The 19,818-nt window shown below is 41.4% G+C and overlaps 1 protein-coding gene and 1 pseudogene across 7 annotated transcripts in view; one reads left to right on the plus strand and one right to left on the minus strand.

The window, feature by feature from the left end:
- LOC143266738 (cation channel sperm-associated auxiliary subunit beta-like) overlaps positions 1-19,818 on the minus strand; it is a 167,839-nt gene that overhangs the window by 140,078 nt on the left and 7,943 nt on the right. For 3 of the 7 annotated variants that reach the window (XM_076551265.1, XM_076551268.1, XM_076551266.1), the window contains 2 exons: positions 12,237-12,377; positions 4,407-4,467 (listed from right to left, as the gene is read on the minus strand). In XM_076551265.1, the coding sequence (XP_076407380.1) occupies positions 4,407-4,467; positions 12,237-12,377 (202 nt within the window). Of the gene's footprint in view, positions 1-4,406; positions 4,468-12,236; positions 12,378-18,733; positions 18,921-19,818 lie in introns of all 7 variants that reach the window. The other 4 variants (XM_076551262.1, XM_076551263.1, XM_076551264.1 and 1 more) reach the window with 3 other exon arrangements.
- On the plus strand, positions 6,271-10,139 carry LOC102916353 (chromosome-associated kinesin KIF4A-like; annotated as a pseudogene).

Raw genomic sequence — 19,818 nt, forward strand, 5'->3', positions numbered from 1 at the left:
ACTGCAACTGAGGCATTCTGAGAGGCTGGATCATCTGGGCTACTTGCTTTTATTGGTGTAAAGTCCTGTTCTTCTTTTTCTAAAAACACAAAAACTTTTCTTTCTTTTTTTCTTTTTTTGGTTTTTCAAGACAATGTTTCTCTGTGTAACAGTTCTGACTGTCCTAGAACTCATTTTGTAGATGAGGCTGCATTGAACTTAGAGATCCACCTGCCTCTGCATCCCTACATGCTTGGAATAAAGCATGTGCTCCCACCACTCAGCAACACAAAAATATTTAAAGGTAACACATATATCTGTATTAATACAAGTATGGAATGTTTAGTGTGTACAAGTCAGCTAAAGATGATTTTTTTGTTTCATGTTTGAGCAGGTAAAAGGCATTTGCTAACTTTATGTTTGTTTGTACCATATAACCAAACTGTAATATAAAAGTATGGCATGTAATTAATAAGTCATAATGACTCTGTAACAAACAAGATTTATTATGTCTCATCCAGTCTCAGAGCTGTTCCCAAGCTGAGGTATCAGCATACATGTCACTTGTCTTGTATTCTTTTCTGTCTTCCTTTCTTATGTCTGTAGCCAAGATCATCAGGACGTCTCCCCTGATCAAATCTGATCTCTACTTACTTTGAAGGAATCCACAGCCTTTTGTTTCCTGTGGAAACAAAGGCATAGCCTCTCCCCTAACACAATACATTTCACGACTTCCATCCTAAAGCCAAAACATTTCTAAAATATATAGGTTGGTTTAATCCAGCAGTCCTTTCCATAATCCAAAGTCTCTCAGCAGCTGTCATTTGCCCATCAACATTCAAAAAATTCCAAGTCAATAAAGTACCATGCAGGATCCAGATGCTCTGTATTTCCCATCTTTATGTGGCTTATTTTTTATATTACTTTACTCTTACTTTAAAAATTTTACTTTATTATTTTTAAACCATTTTTTCTATGATTGTTTATACTCATTTTCTTTTCTTTCTTCAATATCTTAGCATGCTTTTATACATACTTTCCCTTTTTAGAGGTTTGCTGTGTCTGGACCTGGCTTTACTAAGTGCCTGCATCTTAATCCGACCACATGAGACAGATCTTAAACTGCTGTCAGCTGCTGAGTGACTCAGCTTATCACATGGCACTGGTACATGGGGATGGCAGCTAGCAGCTAGCTCCAGGCTTCAGGCAGCAGACAGGAATCTCTGTATGCTGCTGAGTACTGGCCCACCTGAGAGACTGCAGGACTAGGAATCCACATCTGGCTCCTTGTCCAGAACTTTTCTTAGCTTTTTCAGGCTCTATATTTGGATATTCAAACCCCACGTTAGGTGTCATATGTAACAAGATTTCTCTGTCCCACCAGCCAGCTCCAAAATAATGTCATAGAGATTTCTTATTAATTATGAAAGCTCAGCCTAGTAGGCTTGTTCTTAACTAGCTCTTATAACTTAAATTAACCCATTTATATTAATTTATGTTCTATCACATGGCATTATCTTTCTTCCATCTTGTACCTCCTATTTCCATTCTGTGTATCTTGGCTTCTCCTGCCCCTAGATTCCTCCTCCTCTTCCATTCTCTCCCCAGAAATCCCACCGATACCTCCTGCCAAGCTATTGGCCATTCAACTCTTCATTAAATCAATCACAGCAATATATCTTCACATAGTGTACAAACATTCCAAAACAACTTGAAGGAATAAAAGTGGATCTGATCCAAAGGTTCCTCCTTGAGGACTACCCATCATAGTAATGGAAGGAGTTATGCAAACTGCCAAGAGAGAAACCCGATCAATAGTCCTACCAAGTTGTGATTAGTGTAAATCACAACAATGACCAGCACAGCAAAGCTATCCCTAGAGGTGCCAGAGTGGCGCTTGTATCTTGGTAGTAGCTAACAGCTGACTAATTGGACTAAAAGTTCACACAGTAGTAGGGAAATAATGCTGGGAATCGTGCACTTAGCTAACTACCTATGGCTGATGAAGCCATGGAATCTAGAGGAGGACCTATTACTACTATTTTTCCAAATCACTATAATCTCTAACTTCATTCTCTTCTTCTTCTTCCTCTTCTTCTTCTTCTTCTTCTTCTTCTTCTTCTTCTTCTTCTTCTTCTTCTTCTTCTTCTTCTTCTTCTTCTTCCTCCACCTCCTCCTTCTCCTCCTCCTCCTCTTCCTCCTCCTCCTCTTCCTCCTCCTCCTCCTCCTCCTCCTCCTCCTCCACCTCCTCCTTCTCCTCCCCTCCCTCTCCTCCTCCTTCTTCTTCCTCTTCTCCTCCTCCTCTTCCTCATTCTTTTGAGACAAATTTCTCTGTGTAACAGTTCTGGCTGTCCTGGAACTCTCTTTGTAGACTAGATTGGTCTCAAATTCACAGAGATCTGCCAGCCCATGCCTCCTTAGTGCTGAGATTAAAGGTGTGTGCCACTATGCCTGACTTCTAACTGCATTCTTAATACTTTTCCTTACAGCCACAGATACATGTAGCTCTTGCCTCTTATCAAAGAAGCTTCTTTTCGCAGCAAAAACTATTAGAGAAAGTCATATTGGTCAAAATGTAGAGAACAACAGACCATAGAGTCCTGAGGGATGGTCTTGCTGTACACTGTGAATATGTGTTGTTACTATTGGTTAATAAAGAAGCTGTTTGGGCTTATGGCAAAATAAGATATAGCCACGTGAGAAATCCAAGAGAGATACAGGGAGAAGAAAGGTGGAATCAGAGAAACACTGAGTGCTGCCAGGGGAACAAGATGAAATGGAACACTGGTAAAGCCATGAGACATGTGGCAATACCCAGATTAATAGAATTGGGTAAATCCAAGATAAACAAGCTAGATAGCTATATGCCTGAGCCATAGACCAAATAGTTTGTAATTAATATAAGCCTCTGTGTGCTTATTTGGAACCAAGTGGCTGCAGGACACAGGAAAACTTCTGGATGCACATAGAGTGCCCAGCCACATGTATAACACAACCCCTACACCTAAGGCTCAGAGAACATTGTGGAACCACTGGTGTGGTGGTGGAAAGATTGTGAGAGCTAGTAAGGACCAGGATGTTACTTGCAAGATTGCATCTTCTATATAACAGGAAAAATGCACTCATGAAATCAAAAATATATGGTTGCCAAAACAAATCTGAATAATAAATAACAGCACCAATCACCCAACAACTTTTGAAGGGATAATTATGTTCCATCCTTAGACAAATGGCTATAGGCAATTATGATGGCTGAGGCAGGGAGATGTTGAAATAAAAAATAAAATAAAAAATATTTTCATTTCTATAGGCAAAATTAATTCAGTATTTATTTTGCACATATCATTAGAGTTCCACCATTTTTCAAATATGGGAATATATCCCCTACTGAAAAGATATTAATTTGGTCCACTAGCTCAATATTCCCAACTCCTGGAATTTGATATTCCTCCTTTTCTCCCTCTGGGTATTACAGCAGTATGTGATGTTATACTTCCACACACCACTTATGAGTAGGTTCCATAACAAAATAATACATCACATATTACATCCTGTAACATTTTCAGATTAATTCCACTTCAATATAATATATCAAGGCCCAATTTCCCCAGTATTACAATTTCCACTTTCTGGAAAATGGGTTTGTTTTAAATAAGGAATGGTACAAAAATACATACTGCTATATAATACAAACATGTTAGTCCAGTCAACTTGTAAGACTGCCAGAGAAAATGCCCAGCTAAATTTGAATTTTAGATAAACCACAAATAATTATTAGTATGTCCTATACAAGTATATGAGGCATTTATATGATGTCGTATGGAACATTCCTCCAAATTATAATGTTCTCTCCAAACTGAAACATTTCCTCAAGGGGGCAGGCCTTGGCTCACCAGTTTCAGTAGGTAAACCAAAGGGTACAAATCCAGAACAGAACTGTGGAAGATTCTTCGTGCCTCCCCCCACTATGTAAGGGGGAGTAACAGCTGCAGAGGGTAGAGACGGACTAGACATCCCAGGAAAGAGAGATGTCCAACTGTGGAGCTGCAGCAGGCTTGTAGAAAGCTACAGGGCTGCAGGTTTGGGGAGTCACAACCCAAGTGAGGGTGAGCTTTCCGGTGATGCAGCCACACTTGAGTTATCCCTGTTCCTCATGAGGAACCCCTCACAGCTTGCTTCGGAACCCCCTGAAAAAAACTCAGTGGTTCCCCAAAATGGACACTGGTACAATAGTTACTTCAGTCTGCTGCTGGCTCCCTTTCTGGGGTGAGTAGACAGAGTAGACACATGTGTTGCATCTCCCCAGGAAATGTCTGTCAACAACACATGAGATAAGGCATAATTTATTACATGAAGTCAATGCTTTTATTTGCTAAATATGGCAATCCAGACCCATGAGTACAAGAATTACTTCAGATCCCTCTTACCTGTGTTTACTGTGATGCTTTCTCTAGGAATATCAATGAACCAGAGAGCCCGATTGTTGAACTTGAAGAAAGAAGAAATCAGCATACATTATTTTACAACATTAAGAACAACACTTACTTTGGCATCCTGCCCAATAATTTAAAAATTAAATTAGTTAAAAATAACCAAATATATATACATATGTCCACTTATAGATAAAGGGTTTTCAATAGCAAATTTCACTCTTAGGGATTATCCCCATGTTATACTCACATGTGAGTGAAATCACACACACACACACACACACACAAACACACACATTGCATTGTTTGTAATAGCATATTGTTGGCAATGCTAGTAATATATATATATATATATATATATATATATATATATATATATATATATATACATATATATATATTCACATGTTAGAACACCCCAGGAAGCACAAAGCTGAATCATTACAGAATCAAGGCATGGGACTGGCAAAACATTTCAAAATTTAAAATGGAAATGCCAGGAACAGGAGAGCATTACGAATGGGGAGCTTTAAAATTCACATCAAAAACATGTCTAAACCTCCTGCTACACCAGTGTAGAAAACACTCCCAGAACAGCTTTAAAAAGAAAAGTATGAGGGTAGGGGAGCCCTGACAGGTTTCTAACAGCCCTGTCAAAAACCAGGCTTTAGTTTCGGTTTACTGAAGTTGAACAAGCAGTTCTCAGGAAGACCACAACTCAGGGGCCACCAATCAACAGGTACCCCACAGTCATCTGCTAGCTAAAGATGGCTCTCCCTACTCTGTTGCTGGAAAGTCCCTAACCACTAGAGCCACCCACCAATAAGCCCCCAGACTAATCTTTTCTCCACCAATCATCCTCCAGACGAATTTCTCCTCCCAGAAATTCCCCTAGCCCTGCTTAAAAGGAGCTGAGAAGCTTCTCTTGGTGTCACCAATTGCTACTTTGTCAGATGGTCAGTCCCCAACATGTTGGTAATTTTAATAAATGCTCTTGTTGATTGCATATGTGAGTGGTGGTCTTTTGTGAGATTTCTCATGGAACCTAACAAAAAGCAGTGGAAGAAAAAAAAACCTAGCAGCATATTAACCATCAGAACTACAGGTAAGACAGTTTGCAGTTTTTTTCTTTTTTACCAAGGAAATTATCTGCTTTAGACTAACAGTAAAATCTGTTTCTTAGAAGAATGAACCAGAATCCAGAGTTGCCACATGCTGCCTACCATGTCCAGTTTTCAACCAAAACAATGACAATAGGGGAAAAAAGGCAAATGTAACTGATTGAGAGGGCCAGCCAGATATCATGAAAGCCTGCCCTAATAACTCAATTAAGAACTAGGTCTCAGTTCCTGCTTCTTGGAACCGAGGAGACAGTTTCTGAGCAAGAGCCATGAACAAAGAACAATCAATCTTCAACACCTCTGACAGCAGGGATGAGGGAGATAGTACATACCAGGCCTGAGCCAGCCCCAACAGTCAACACATACTAGGCAAGCCAGCCTCTGCAGTCAATAGCTCAAGGTAATAACCAAATAAGGACAAAGCCTGGGACTCATCCAGGCTTGCCCCCAAAAGGAAAAGCTATAGCCTTAACCAGTCTGTGACTAGCCCTAGCCCATTAGAACATACTACTATGATTGCCACTTGCTTAAGCCAATCATATCTGAGATGGCCTAACTGCCCTAGGAACTCCCCTTGGTTGTGCTTAAAAGAAGCCTGGGAGCTTCTCTTGGGGTCATTGCCATTTTGCCTTTGAGTAGGATGGACGGCCCCAGGATACTAGAAAATAAATGGTCTTGCTGATTGCATATGTAGATGGTGGTCTTTTGTGGGACTTCTCCAGGACCCTAACACTGATATTATGGGGGCAAATGTAGAGTCAGTTGACTCAGTTTGGCTAACAGGTTGTAGGAAAAAGGGCCAGCTAAAGAAACCCATCTTCACCCTGGAGCCCAGAACCAGTGAAAGAAACACACCCTGGATCTGAGACCCAAGCCAGTGAAAAAATTACTTTATCCCTGAACCCATAATCAAAGGGGCATGCCTTGACCCTGAAACCAGTACCAAAGAAGCATACTTTTTCCCTAGAATCACAGTCAGTGAAAGAAATATGCTGAACTTAATCATCTGAAGTATCAGGTTCAACAGCTACAATTCTTACTGCTCCAGGCCCCGGGGAAGTAGTCTGCCTGTATCTATAAACATAGAACCAAAAGAGACTCTTCAATCTCTGATGTAAAAGAATCAGTCCCTGGTAGACGAGAATGAAAATTTAAGTCACGTTCTGAGCAAGGCAGCTGGTCAGAGATTGCAGATGTTGGAAAGGATCATTACTACAGAACAAGCAAATGAGAAAATTAACACCAAGCTACAAGAGCTCAGGCATCACGCAGCCTGTAAACTGGATCTTCAAAAGCTAATGGAGACTTTGGAAAACCAGAAATTAATAGAAAATGCAGAGCTAATTTGCAGTCTGCAACAAGTTATTATTTTTCTGTCGGATGAAACCATTGCTTTTGTAGCTGCAGCCACAGAATCGGCAATGGAACTAGATGGTCAAGTTACCATTAGTCCAGAGACTAGTAGGTCTTCTGATGCATTCACCACACAGCACACTCTATATCAATGCTGCAGGCCTCAGGAATATATCATAAGAACTCAGCTGGTTATGGCAAAGTCCATACATGGAGGAATCAGAGAATTCCTCCAGAGGAAGCCAAATCCCAAGGAGTTTTTGGTGCTACTTGACTTGTTATATATCAGCTGTATTCTGTTATGAAAATCACGTGTGCCTTCATAGTTTTCCCAATTGACTTTTCCCTAAGAAGGGCTAACAGTGTGGATTGGTCATTCTTTGGACATACACATTCTAGGTATTTGGAGAACAGCCTCGGGAAAGGCTTTCTCTGGAATCAGGTATCTTCCTTAGCCACTTTCAAGGAATACAGGAAATACCACCCAGGTGGGGGCCCAACTTCCAAGGACTAACAATGATAGCAGCCCACGTGCAAGTCTCCTGACTTAAGGTAAATTCCACAAGGAGACACTGCCTAGGAGAAGTGGACATTAAGGAATAGCTTTACACAATTTAGCTCGGATCCTCCCTTTATATACCGGGACTTCCACAGCACAGGACAGAGAAGAAAAAAGAGAATGGAAGAACTAGATGGGCTAGATTGAAGGGCTAGAAGAGAGGACTAGAGGAATGAGATGGAAGATGAGGAAGAGCCAGATGGGGAAGAACAACATGAGGAAGACCCAGATGAGAGAGAAGGAGATGGGAGAGGAGCTCATAGAGGAAAGAACTAGATAGATGAGAGCCTAGAAGAAACAGAACTAGATGAAGGAATTAAGATAGAACCTAGAGGGGACAGTAAATAAATATAGAGAGAAATCAGGCAAGCAAGGAGCTAGACATAAGAGCAGAATAGAAGCTGTATACAAAGAGAACTATCACAGAAGAATAAAGTGTATGAACTAAGGAGTTTTGTGTACATAGATTAATTTCTTTTCATCAAAGATAAATTATCAGCTTGTTGTAGATTCTTCCCAGACCCTGGGAGGGGACTATCAAGGGGCTGGACCCCCCATGGTCCCTGATACATCAAGCTCAGATGTCTAAGGAACTCTGCTGAGTTTAATAAAGCTCTTGCACTGAAAGAGGACCTGGCTAGGAAGATAACTTTCAGTGATGGCCAACAACAGTCCATTCAGTGCCTGTATGAGGCTAACATCAAAAGTCTAAAACCAGAAGTCAGCAGTCTGCAGAAGGAAAAGGAACAATTGCTTCTGGAACTTCAGGCAGCCAAGAAGGATGTCAACCAGCCCAAGTTGAATGAGCTTCACAACAAATGTCTACAAGAGCTGGAGGCTCAAATAGCTGATTTGAAGAAGAAACTAAATGAACAGTCCAAGCTTCTTAAACTGAAAGAGTCCACTGAGAGGACTGGCTCCAAATTGACTCTGGAGATACAGATGATGAAAACCCAGCGAGCACAGTTAATGCGTCAGATGAAGAAAGATGCTGAGAAGTCTAAACAGTAGAAGAAACCAAAGGACAAAGAAGTAATCCAGTTAAAAGAACAAGACTGTAAAAAGGCGATACAAACTGCTCAAACTTGGAAGAGACTTCCAGAAACAATCCAATGTCCTCAGGCAGAAAACTGAAAAGGTAGCAGCTGCCAACAAGTACCTCAAGGATGCCCTCAAAAAGCAATAGGAAGCTGCAGATAAATTGAAAGAAACTCAGAGCCATGGACAGAAGGCACAGAAGCATGAGTGAAGAACTGGCTTAGAAATGAAATTGAAGTTATGGTCAGTACGGAGGAAGTCAAACACCATCTGAATGACCTTCTTGAAGAGTGAAAGATCCTAGGCCTGGATGCGGGTCAACTTAAAGAAAACAAGGAACCTGGGGAGAACCCACCCCCTACACTCCCCTGAGGAGCACATTCACTAGTGATGAAGTATGTGGTCATGTTTCAGATCCAGAGGATTCTATTACAGAGCAGATTAAAAGCCTAGAGTCTGAAATGGAACTCAGGAGTGCTCAGATTGCTGACCTACAGCAAAAGCTCCTGGATGCAGAAAGTGAAGACAGGTCAAAAAGACACTAGGAGAATATCACTACTATTCTGGAAGCCAAATGTGCTCAAAATATTTGGTTGGAGAGCTGGTCTCCTCTAAACTATGGGTCATCAAGCTTGAAAGCAACCTGAAACAGAGCCAGGCCGGCTATTCTAAAATGCAGAAGGAGCAGAGGCACGTTGTGGTAGAGACAGAATGGAAAACTGAGTTGTTCAAGGTAGGGTAAATGTACCAAGAGAAGGTGCTCTATCTTATCAGTCAGCTGCAGCAAATCCAAAGAGCAGAGAAGCAGCTGGAGGTGTCGATCAGTGGAAAGGAGCAGCAGCTGCTGAAGACACTGCAGTGTCAGGAGGAACAGTTTAGGAAAATGCAGGAAGTGTGTGAGCAAAAGCAGCAGCTTTTGCAAGAGAATGAAGCCATCAGACAAAAACTTAGCATCTTTCAAGGTGCCAAAGGCCAGAAATCTCATCTTCCTAAGGAAGACCTTCCATCTCCAAATTCTTCCTTTGACTACATTCCACCTCCACCCAAACCATCCCGTGTTGGAGACAAGTTCCTGGAACACAGCATAGACATTGATTATCTAATATATCTTTCAGAGGATTCTGTAAATGAGTCTGAAGATGGTGATGCCAATGATGAAGAGTGGAAACCAAGGAAACAGGCTAAGGTGTCCAGGAAGACCATCTAAGGGTGTTCCTGCAGAGGATGGTATAGGAACAAACACTAATGGGTGCAGGAAACAAGGGTTGGACTGCAGTGTGGCCTGTGGATATGACCCCACCAAGTGCCAGAATCGCCAGCAAGAACAAGATAGCTTGGGCACTATTGAGTGGAACCAGGATTCTTAAGCTCTTTCAAACTGGAGGATCCTACAGAGGTGACCCCAAACTGTGCTTCTTCAACCCTGTCTGTGCCACTCCCGATACTAAGATCCTAAAAGAGATGAGTGATATGGATTGGGTTCTGTCAAGGAAGCCTGCTCTTGCCGTTTCTTCAGATCTCCCAGACATAAAACATAGAGCAACAGAATCCCAAGAAAATAAGACTGCAGGGAAGAAGAGGAAATGAGCTCTGGCCAGCAATAGCAGCTTCTCAATGTTGTCTGCTCACATAGATGGGGCTGAGGTCTTCCTCTCTTGAACCTATCTCAGCTTGAAGGAGAAGCCTGTTCCAGATGGAGGCTGGGCTCAAGTCCTTCACCCCACCTCAGGAATTGGGCTGAGATCATTCCTGTCCTGACTGTGTCTGTAATTTAAATATTTTAACAGGACCCACAAATTGTTTTCACTTTTCAATGTTAAATATATCAACCGTAGCTATTCGAAAATGAGTCTTATGTATTGTAATATACAAAAATGGATGACAAAATTTTCAATGTGCAAAAAGGAAAGCAAAAGCTATAGAATCCTGGAACAAAGATAGGGATAAACCTGTAAGATCTTGGATCAGAAAATGGTTTTTCTACACATGACACAAAATGCACAAGTGACAAAACTTTTAACTTTTAGAGTAGAAGAAAATATTTGCAAATCACCTATCTTATAAGTGAGCTGTACCTGGAATATATAAATAACTGTGATAATTTATCAATGTAAACAGAAACCCCATTAACAGTGGGCAAGGAATTGGAATAACCATTTCCCCTAAGAAGAATTTCAAGTGCCCAATAAGCCCAAGAAGTGATAGACAGCATTAAAGACATGCACATCAAAACCATGATGAGGTAGCATTTTGTATGTTCTTGGAGATTATAGTAAACCTTGGTGAGGATGTAGACAAATTGTGACCAAGTAGTCAGGGGTATGAAAAGAAAAGAGTACTAATACCTTCGAAAACAGCGGTTCCTCACCATATAACCCAACAATTCCATTCCTGGCTATGTATCTCAAATAAATGAAAACCTATTTCCGCAGCAGCAGTTATAAGAGCCACAGATAGAAAGTAGTCCAATATTCACCTTCTGAAGGATAAACAAAATGTGCTACGTCTACAGTAGTGAATTACTTACCCATAGAAAGAACAAAGCATTGACATTTCCCATGCTGTATATGGAACTTGAGCACACTATGAAAACTGAAGTAGGTGGCTACCAATACTAAGTATTGTATTTTATTCATATTGGCTATGAAGAATTAGAAAATCTATGGATAGGGAGAGAGAACATGAGCAGAATAGTGGTTGCTTAGGGCTGGAAATTGGAAGAAGTGTGAGGAGTGACAGTTAATGACTTCATGTTGTCTTTCAAGATGATGAAATGTTCTGGAATTATATACTAGTGAGCCTGTACAACCCTGAATATACTAAAAACCAATGAACTATATATAGACTTTCAGTGGGTGAGTTGAATGGTATATGAATTTATCTTGATAAATTGGTTTAAAATTAAGGTACAATTTTTATAGATGGTAGGGATCAACACTAGTTCACTGCCATTTGACTGCCACTGAAAATGCTGGAAGAAATTGAAGCTAGCAGAAAAGATGTCAGATCTTCAAAAGCAACAGAAGTATTAATTACTTCAAATGTTTTTCTTCTAAGTGATTTATTTTTTAAAGGGGGTGGAGAGAAAGGATTTTGCTCTGTATTCCAGGATGGCCTTGAACTTACAGCAATCCTCATGTCTCTACCTACCAAATGCTGGAATTATAGGCATGTGCCATTATCATCATCACCATCACCACCACCACCATCATTTTCTTTTTTAATGTGTTCTAAGTACTTGCAAAATATGTGACTTCTTAATTAACAACTTATACTGTATTTGTAGGCAGATTTTTCTGTCTTGCATGCAAGTTTCCAAAACCACATGGAGACTTTGTATTAATTATGAAGCTAGCTTAGCTGATAGCTTAGGCTTGTTTCTAACTAGTTTTTGTAATTTAAATTAACTCATATCTTCTAGTCTACGTTCTTTTATGTAGTTTGATTACCTTTACTTTGTAAAGGCCATGCTGCTTGCTCTGCATCCCTGACATCTCCTTGCAATTCTACCCTTCTCTTCCCAGCATTATCTCTGCCCCCAAATCCTGCCAAGCCACAGCCATTTAGCTTTTTATTAAACCAGTCACATGACATATCTTCACATAGTGTAAGCGAATATTCCATAACATGTATTACTGGATTTAAACATGTGTAGAAATACAACATTACTTAATTTCTAACTTGTAAAAAGATATCCAATAAGTGACACTATGCTTCTTCTCATTAACATAACAGTATAAAATAAAGAATAGTTACCAGAGATAAGTTAAAGTGGAATTCTTCATGGTATGTACTGTTAGAGATTATCAGTGTGGGAGCAAGGCCTCCTGATGTAAATACACCCAAAAAAGCCCTTGAAGTATCTTCACTTTCACTTCGGAAGCGACAGTAGATTTTCTTTAGGGAAGAAAGAAATACAACAAGTAATGAGAAATTGATATAGAGAAGCATATTACATTATTAGTGAGGAAAAGTTTGAGAAAAATAATTGCTGATAAAAAATTCTATCTTTAATAATTACCATCTCCAGTGAGGAAAACCTATTTTTATAAGCATGTCCTTGGAACTCAGTAACCTATCTAGTGTCCTAAGGTTTTTCAATTCATCCTTATGAGAGTGTTTTAGTCATAAAAATGGTAAGTTTATATTTTTCATAACCATAAAATGAAAACCAACTAGACTCACATGTAGAAAATATGATTTTATTTAAATATTGTTTTGTGACTAAATTGAAAGTATTTAAATTTATTGTCCACTTCCCAACTTTAAAAGGGACGTGGAGAGCAGGCAGAGATGGACATACACATGCCTTCTCGGGGCTGTTTGCCTTGGGCAGGGAGAAGAAACTACAGGCCTGAGAGGTGCCATTAGGACCGAGTGGGCAGTGATGAACACACACACACACACACACACACACACACACACACACACACACACACACACCTGCCTAAGGTGATTTGCCTTAGGCAGGGAGAGATAACTACAGGCTCACACAGTGCCTTACTGTGCCAGGCAGTTGAGCACAATTATGGTGAGCAAACACATGGTGGAATATGAGGAAGAGAGAGAGGCTGAATGGTCCCTGTCCGTTGGAGAGACACAGATGTGAAGAGGTGAAGGCGATGAGGAACAGGATACTATAGGAGTCCTGCTTGTCACCAGGGGCCATGGTAGTGTTGGGTCCTGGACTGCTGCCAAAGGCTATGTCCAGGTTTATGGCCCTGCGCCAGCCAGTCTATGTTGATATCCATAACTCCTATTACTACCAAAGGCCCTGAGGATGCCCAAGGTCTGGAATACCACCACATATGGCCATATTGGTGTCTGAGGGCCATGCCATAGCAGAAGCCATCCCAATCTGCATGGCTTAGGCTGCCATCTGGAGCCATGGAGGCAGGTGATGGCCATTTTGGGGTCTATAGACCTACCACAGCAAAGGCACCTGTTACCTTTGAAGGTCATATGGATGCCGGGGTCTGGGCCCCCATCTGAGGCCATTTTGTTATCTGAGGGCCACCCTGCCACCAGATTGATGCAGATCTGAGTGGCCTGTGAAGCCACCTGGGGCTATGGTGGCATCCAGGCCTGGGGTTTTGTCTAGGACCATATCTAGGTCTGTGGTCCTACTGCAGCTGGGGTCTGTGTTGAGGTCACTGAAGGCTATGGCACTGCCTGTGGTCTGAGGTAACACATGGGGCCATGTTGGAGTCTGGGGACCAGGCTGAGGCCAAGTATATGCCAATCTAAGAGGCCTGCACTGCTACCCGGGGCCATGGTAACATCCATACCTAAGCTGGGGCTGATGGCATATCTAGGTCCATGGTTCTGCTGCAGCTGGGGTCTGTGTTGATCTCTATTGTCTGTGTTATCACAGGGATCCATGAGTAGTGTAGGGAAAAGGGCTGGCAAAAGAAACCCACCCGCCCAGATACAGGGAAAGAAGGCTCAGATAAGGCCAGTGAAATAAATACAATTTGGCTCAAATCAGAGCCATATCTGCTCCTGGCTAAGGGACTTGTGAACCAACAGATCACAGAGCAAGACAGTAGAATCCTGACCCTGGGGCCCAGGACTGGGGAAAGAAACACCTGGGTTTGGGACCTGAGCCAGAGAAATGAACCAAGGAAACATGCCCTGACTTTGAAACCAATACCAAAAAAATAATCTTGGCCCCTAGAATCAGAGTCAGTGAAAGAAATGTGCCCTGGCCTTAGAGGTAGTGTCAAAAAGCCAAGAAAGGCCAATGAAAGAATACAGTTTTGTCCTGAAATCAGGGCCATTTCTGTCCCTAGCCCACAAAACTGGCCAACCCCTGGGCAGAAAAAAACTAACCAATCACTGGTTGACTCCACTCCCAAGACATCTTATATAAACCGTCCTGCCTGGTCAGTTGTGAGCTGTTCTCTCCACCCTGCTAGAGGCAGCTACTCTCCTGGACTCCTCTTTCCCAAATAAATCTTTTTCTCCAAAGAGTTTTGGGTGTGAAGACCTTCATTTACTGGCATAGAGAAGAACCTTGCTGAGACGTCCCATATTGTACTGAGAAAGGGGGAGATGAACAGATTCTTGTTGAGATGTCCCTCAGTGGACAGAGCAAGAGAGAGCTGAAATGTAACACTTTTCTCTGGAGTAGATCGCTACATTTTTGCAATTTCTTAGGCCAGAGAAGCAGAGCTCTGCTAGGAAGCCCCCTTAGGAGCAAAAGACCCTAACCCTTCAGGCTTACACTGCCCCCCCCCAAGCCCCAGGAAATGAGAAACTAAAAATCTAGTTCCAAGGGCAAGCTGACTGAGCCATTGTTTAACCACCCCTGCCACAATGTAGCAAAGTAAAAAGATTTCTGTTAAGAGATGTGCTCAACTGTGACTGGGATAGTAGCAGGTGTCCCAGGAAGGACCACCGACACCTGCATGTAAACTCCACTCCCGCCCTGATACCCCCCCCTTGAGGTTTCAAGAAAAATGTGCACACTGACGTAATTGTATGCCCCTCTGTGATCACTCTGTAACCAGACAATGATTTTATGAAATTAGCTTCTAGACATAAATCAATTGAAATGACATTATGTGGAAATTGTAATCTTGTGGGGTTTGTGGGTTTTTCCTTTAAAAACCCCAATGTGGCTGCAGTAAGATGCGACTCTTTCTCTCAGGACAAGAGTTTGCCCATCTGTACAGATGCTTCAATAAATCCACGTGCTGTTGCATTATCTGGACTGGAGTCTGGGTTCTTGGGGTGCCCACGTGAGACTCTAAACATTGGGGTCCAAAAGGTGGAGGCTGAGAAATCTCAGCTGTAGCATCTGTCAAGGAGAGGAGCAGGATTGCTATATCCTGTGGAGAGACCATCCCCCATCACACCAGGTATAGCCTGATTCCCCAACAGTCAGGATACCCTTCCCTACTGAAGCAGTTCCAGGTGTGACTCTCCTGAGCAGTCAGAAAATTTCCCTTCCAGGGTTGGGCTGCTTCATTGCAGTTCCAGCCATCAGAGCTGTCCTAACCAGCTCCAGGTGTCCAGGATACTTCACCCATCTAGGGTTGGGCTGCCTCCTTGTAGCTCCAGCCACCAGAGCTGTTCTAAGCAGCTCAAGGTGTTGCCTGAATCCTAGGTAGTCAGGACCCCTTTCCTCAGAGTTGCAAAACTCACATTTTGGTTTAAAACCTGGGACCAAATCCACGGAGTTACAACAAATTTACTTATAAGAACCATGTTTTGAAACATGTGTTGAAGTACAAGGACCCATGCTGAGCTAGCCCCACCCCTCACCAGCCCTGGGATAAGAGACCTTGATTGCCCTGGCACTGAAAATTTGGCCCCACCCCTAATAGGAAAGCCTGCTCCCCACTTCCCCTGACACACACACACTTGGGAAAGTTGGTCCCACTCATCACCATGGGTGCAGGAGAGCTAGCTCTACTCCTAAGCTGCAGAGGGTGGTTCCAGCAGCCTAGTCAGAATAACCCGACTACCACCCAGACACACATCCATGGCTTTGAGTGGACACTCTCCAACATCTACCCCATGTATAATCCCCCTGGAGCATGGGAATGGACTAGTCCTATGGAATCATAATTGCAGGATATCTGAGAGGAGTTTCAGTGAGAGTCCAGTATTGATGGAGTATCAGAAGCCAGAGGCCTTGAACCTGACCAACAACACATTACACAATTAACATTTGCAAGTAAAGCTGTTTGGATAAAAGGGCATGATACACAGCAGGTACCAAGGCCACCAAGACAAATGAAGAGTTGATGGAGAGGTGGGAAAGATGGAGGAATGAAGTGGAGTTTGTTTCCTTCTGTTTATTTTTTAATTAATATTCTTATTTGCATTTTTATTTTATTTATTTACTATTTTTATCTTATTATTTCTTTTTTTAGTTTTTCTTTGAGGGGAGACACTACAAAGGTGAAGGGTAGATACCGAGGAACTGAGAAATAAGTGGATTTGGGGTGCATGATGTGAAATTCCCAAAGAATCAATAAAAAATGCATTAATAAAAAATTTTAAAAAGGAATGTGGCAATGTCACATCATGAATGCTGAATTTTACTGAAAACCTAAGGCAGACACTGAGATTTATCTCTTGTCTCTCCTACTAATTGAGAATACTTTGTCTGGGACTGGCAAGATAGTGTGGCAGTTAGAAGCACTTGCTCCTCATGCAGAAAATTTGGGTTCCGTTCACAGCACACACATGGAAGTCCACAACAGTTTGTCACTACAGTAATGGGAACCAAAACACCCTCTTCTGACCTCTCAAAGCACCAGGCATGTACATGATACACATACATACATGAAGTGAAAACATGCATGCAGAAAAAATGAAATAAGTGAATCTTAATTGAAAAGAATACTTTGGCAGCTTCCCAAATTTCAAGTTCTCTCCTTTAGAAATGGGGAATGGCTCAGAGGTACACACCTATAATTCTACTACTCAGAAGGCCGAGGTAGAAGAATACCCAATTCCAGGCTTTTCTATTCCAGGTAGACCCTGTCCTGCCTAAATAATGAAAATAAAGGGGGAGGCCTTGACAACAACATTAAAAATATCTACCATATGTTGGGCAGAGTAGGTGGTAGGGATACGGAGGAGAATAAACTGACATAATCCCTGTCACTCAAGAACTTACAGTCTAGTGGGGATTTTCAGGCAGACAAACTGGTTAGATGGAGTAGTGGGGGAAGTTATAGATAGATAAAGGGAAAGACAGACCAAGAGAGTAAATACAGCATCAATCATAGAATAAAACAGTGAAGGGGGAATGGGAACACAGGTGCTGGGGAAGTACATCTGATTTAAAATTTTAATTACGTGTGTGTGTGTGTGTGTGTGTGTGTGTGTGTGTGTGTGTGTGTACGTATGCATGTATGAGCACCTCTGCCACAGCATGCATGTGGAGGTCAGAGAACAATTTGTGGCCGTCAGTTCTGTCTACCATGTGGGATCTATTAATCAAACCCAGGCCATCAGGCTTGGTGGCAACTGCCTTTACTTATTAGATATCTTACTGATCTGGTCTGGAAAGTCCTATTTTTAATAGAGTCATCAGAGCAAAAGATTTCCCTCAGAAAAGGCCCTGCATGAAATTAAGTTTCATAATGAACACAGAGAACTTTGATTGTACACACAAACACTTTAAAGATTTAAGTAATGATTTAAAACAATGCCAAGGTGACATGTCCTTCACTATGACTATGTAAAAATGGGCTAGAATACTAATTGTAAAACTAAAAATGGAAACTAGAGATGGCTCAGTGGTTAAGAGCCTTGTTGCTCTTCCACAGGACCTAGAACCCACATTGTGGCTGACAACTCTGTAACTCCAACAGATTCAATGAACTCTTCTGGATCAGGCATGCATGTATATATGTGCACCTATGTAGTACACATGAGGAGATGCAGGCAAAGCTTCTATACAAATAAAATAAAATAAATAATTCTACAAATGATTTTTTAAATAAAAAACTAAAACCAAAGTGTTAAGCAATCTGGTTCTAGCTTTGTAAGTCTACCTTTCCTTTCCTATAGTACAAAACCACAAACAAAAAGGGCACAGGATTCTCATGCGCTGTTACTTCAAAACCTAAATTAAGTATATATTTTGTATATTGAATAGAATTAGGGACAAAGTTATAGGGGACTTAGGGATAAATTATGTGTCATCCTGGAAAGTTATTCTGTGTTTCAATTGTATTTGTCATTGATTTTTAGATAATCTGTGGGTTTTTTTTAATTAACATTTGTTTTTGCTAGCAATTGCTACATGGATTTTCAAGTGTGTGTGTGTGTGTGTGTGTGTGTGTGTGTGTGTGTGTGTAACTCAAGGCTTTGAGCACAGTAGGTAAGCACTCTCTCACTGAGCCATTATACATGGCCATAGCCCATGACTATTTTAATATTCTGTTTTATTTTATGTTGTTGTTTGATTGCTTAAAAATGCCCCATCTCTTGAATGGAAAGGTCATACTATCGCTTACACAAAATGACAACCACAACATGGTCCTTGTTATACAAGAACTATTTCTTAAGGTCATGTGAGGTATGTTTCTCTGACATGCTACTTCTGTCAAACTTCAAAAGAACTAATTGGTTTCATATCAGTTGAAGATGGTTGCAGCTGGTCTAGAAAAAGGAGGTAGGCATCATTTATTAACAACCATCGCAGAGCATGGCTACCCAGGATGCTCAATGGCTAAATGAAATATACTTCCCTATCCAGCTACAGACACAATTCCATAGAATCTCACCTTCCTGTCTGGACAGTAGAAAGCACTTGAGTGCCATTGCATTTGTATCAGGCCTTAAAAGGACCCAAAGGGCTATAATACATACAGTTAGTGGACTTTACCAAACTGTCCATGGACAGAAACAACTTGATTTGATTGTCTGTGGGGACCTCTTCACTTGAACAAACAAAGTGGTTCTCCTTCTCACCTAAACAACAACAACAAACAGGTCAAAATACAAGGACTTACATGAAAAGTACCACATTTTTCAAACTGATAAAACATGTTTCTTTTCCTTATTTTTTTTTTATTATTCCTGAGACAGAGTTTCTCTGTGTACCCTCTGCTGTCCTGGAACTCACTTTGTAAACGAGGCTGGCCTTGAACTCAGTGATATGTCAAGTGCTGTGATTGAAAGTGTGTGCCACCACTGTTGGGTGATAAAATCACTTTTTAAAGAACAAACATTAATAGCTGGGCAGTGATGGTGCACACCTTCAGTCCCAGTACTTAAGAAGCAGAGGAAGGCCAGTCTCTGTGAGTTCAAAGCCAGCATGGTCTACAAAGTGAGTTCCAGGACAGGCAAGGCTACACAGAAGATCCCTGTCTTAAAAAAGAAAAGATTTATTTATTTAAACCTGGGCGCGGAGTTGCACATATGCAATTCTAGGTCTCAAGAAATGGAGGCAGGAGGGTCAACAGTCAGAAGCCATCCTAGGCTACATGAGATTCTGTCTAAATTACCTTCCCATCCTCTACAGAACAGAATTGTAATTTTGAACTCACTGTGTTTAGAGAAAACCCAATCTGTGCACATTTTTTCTTCTTAAAGATATGTTATTAGGATTCATAAAAGGAGGGGTTGGCTAAAGCATTAAAATATAGTGCAGGGTATGCTAGACCATGATGCCAAGAGTGCGCAAGGTGACAAAAACTATGGACTTCACCAAACACTCGAGTTCCTCACTCTTGTTATAAGCATAAGATGATTAAAAACTGGAGCAGAGAAAGTTTTGGTGCTTTTGAGACAGGATTTCATAATTTTGTCTTGGATTGTCTTGAACTTTCTATGTTACCCAGGATGTACTCAAAATAAGTGCCATCTT

This window comes from Peromyscus maniculatus, chromosome 14 (assembly GCF_049852395.1).
Source record: "Peromyscus maniculatus bairdii isolate BWxNUB_F1_BW_parent chromosome 14, HU_Pman_BW_mat_3.1, whole genome shotgun sequence".
Lineage (NCBI taxonomy): Eukaryota > Metazoa > Chordata > Mammalia > Rodentia > Cricetidae > Peromyscus > Peromyscus maniculatus.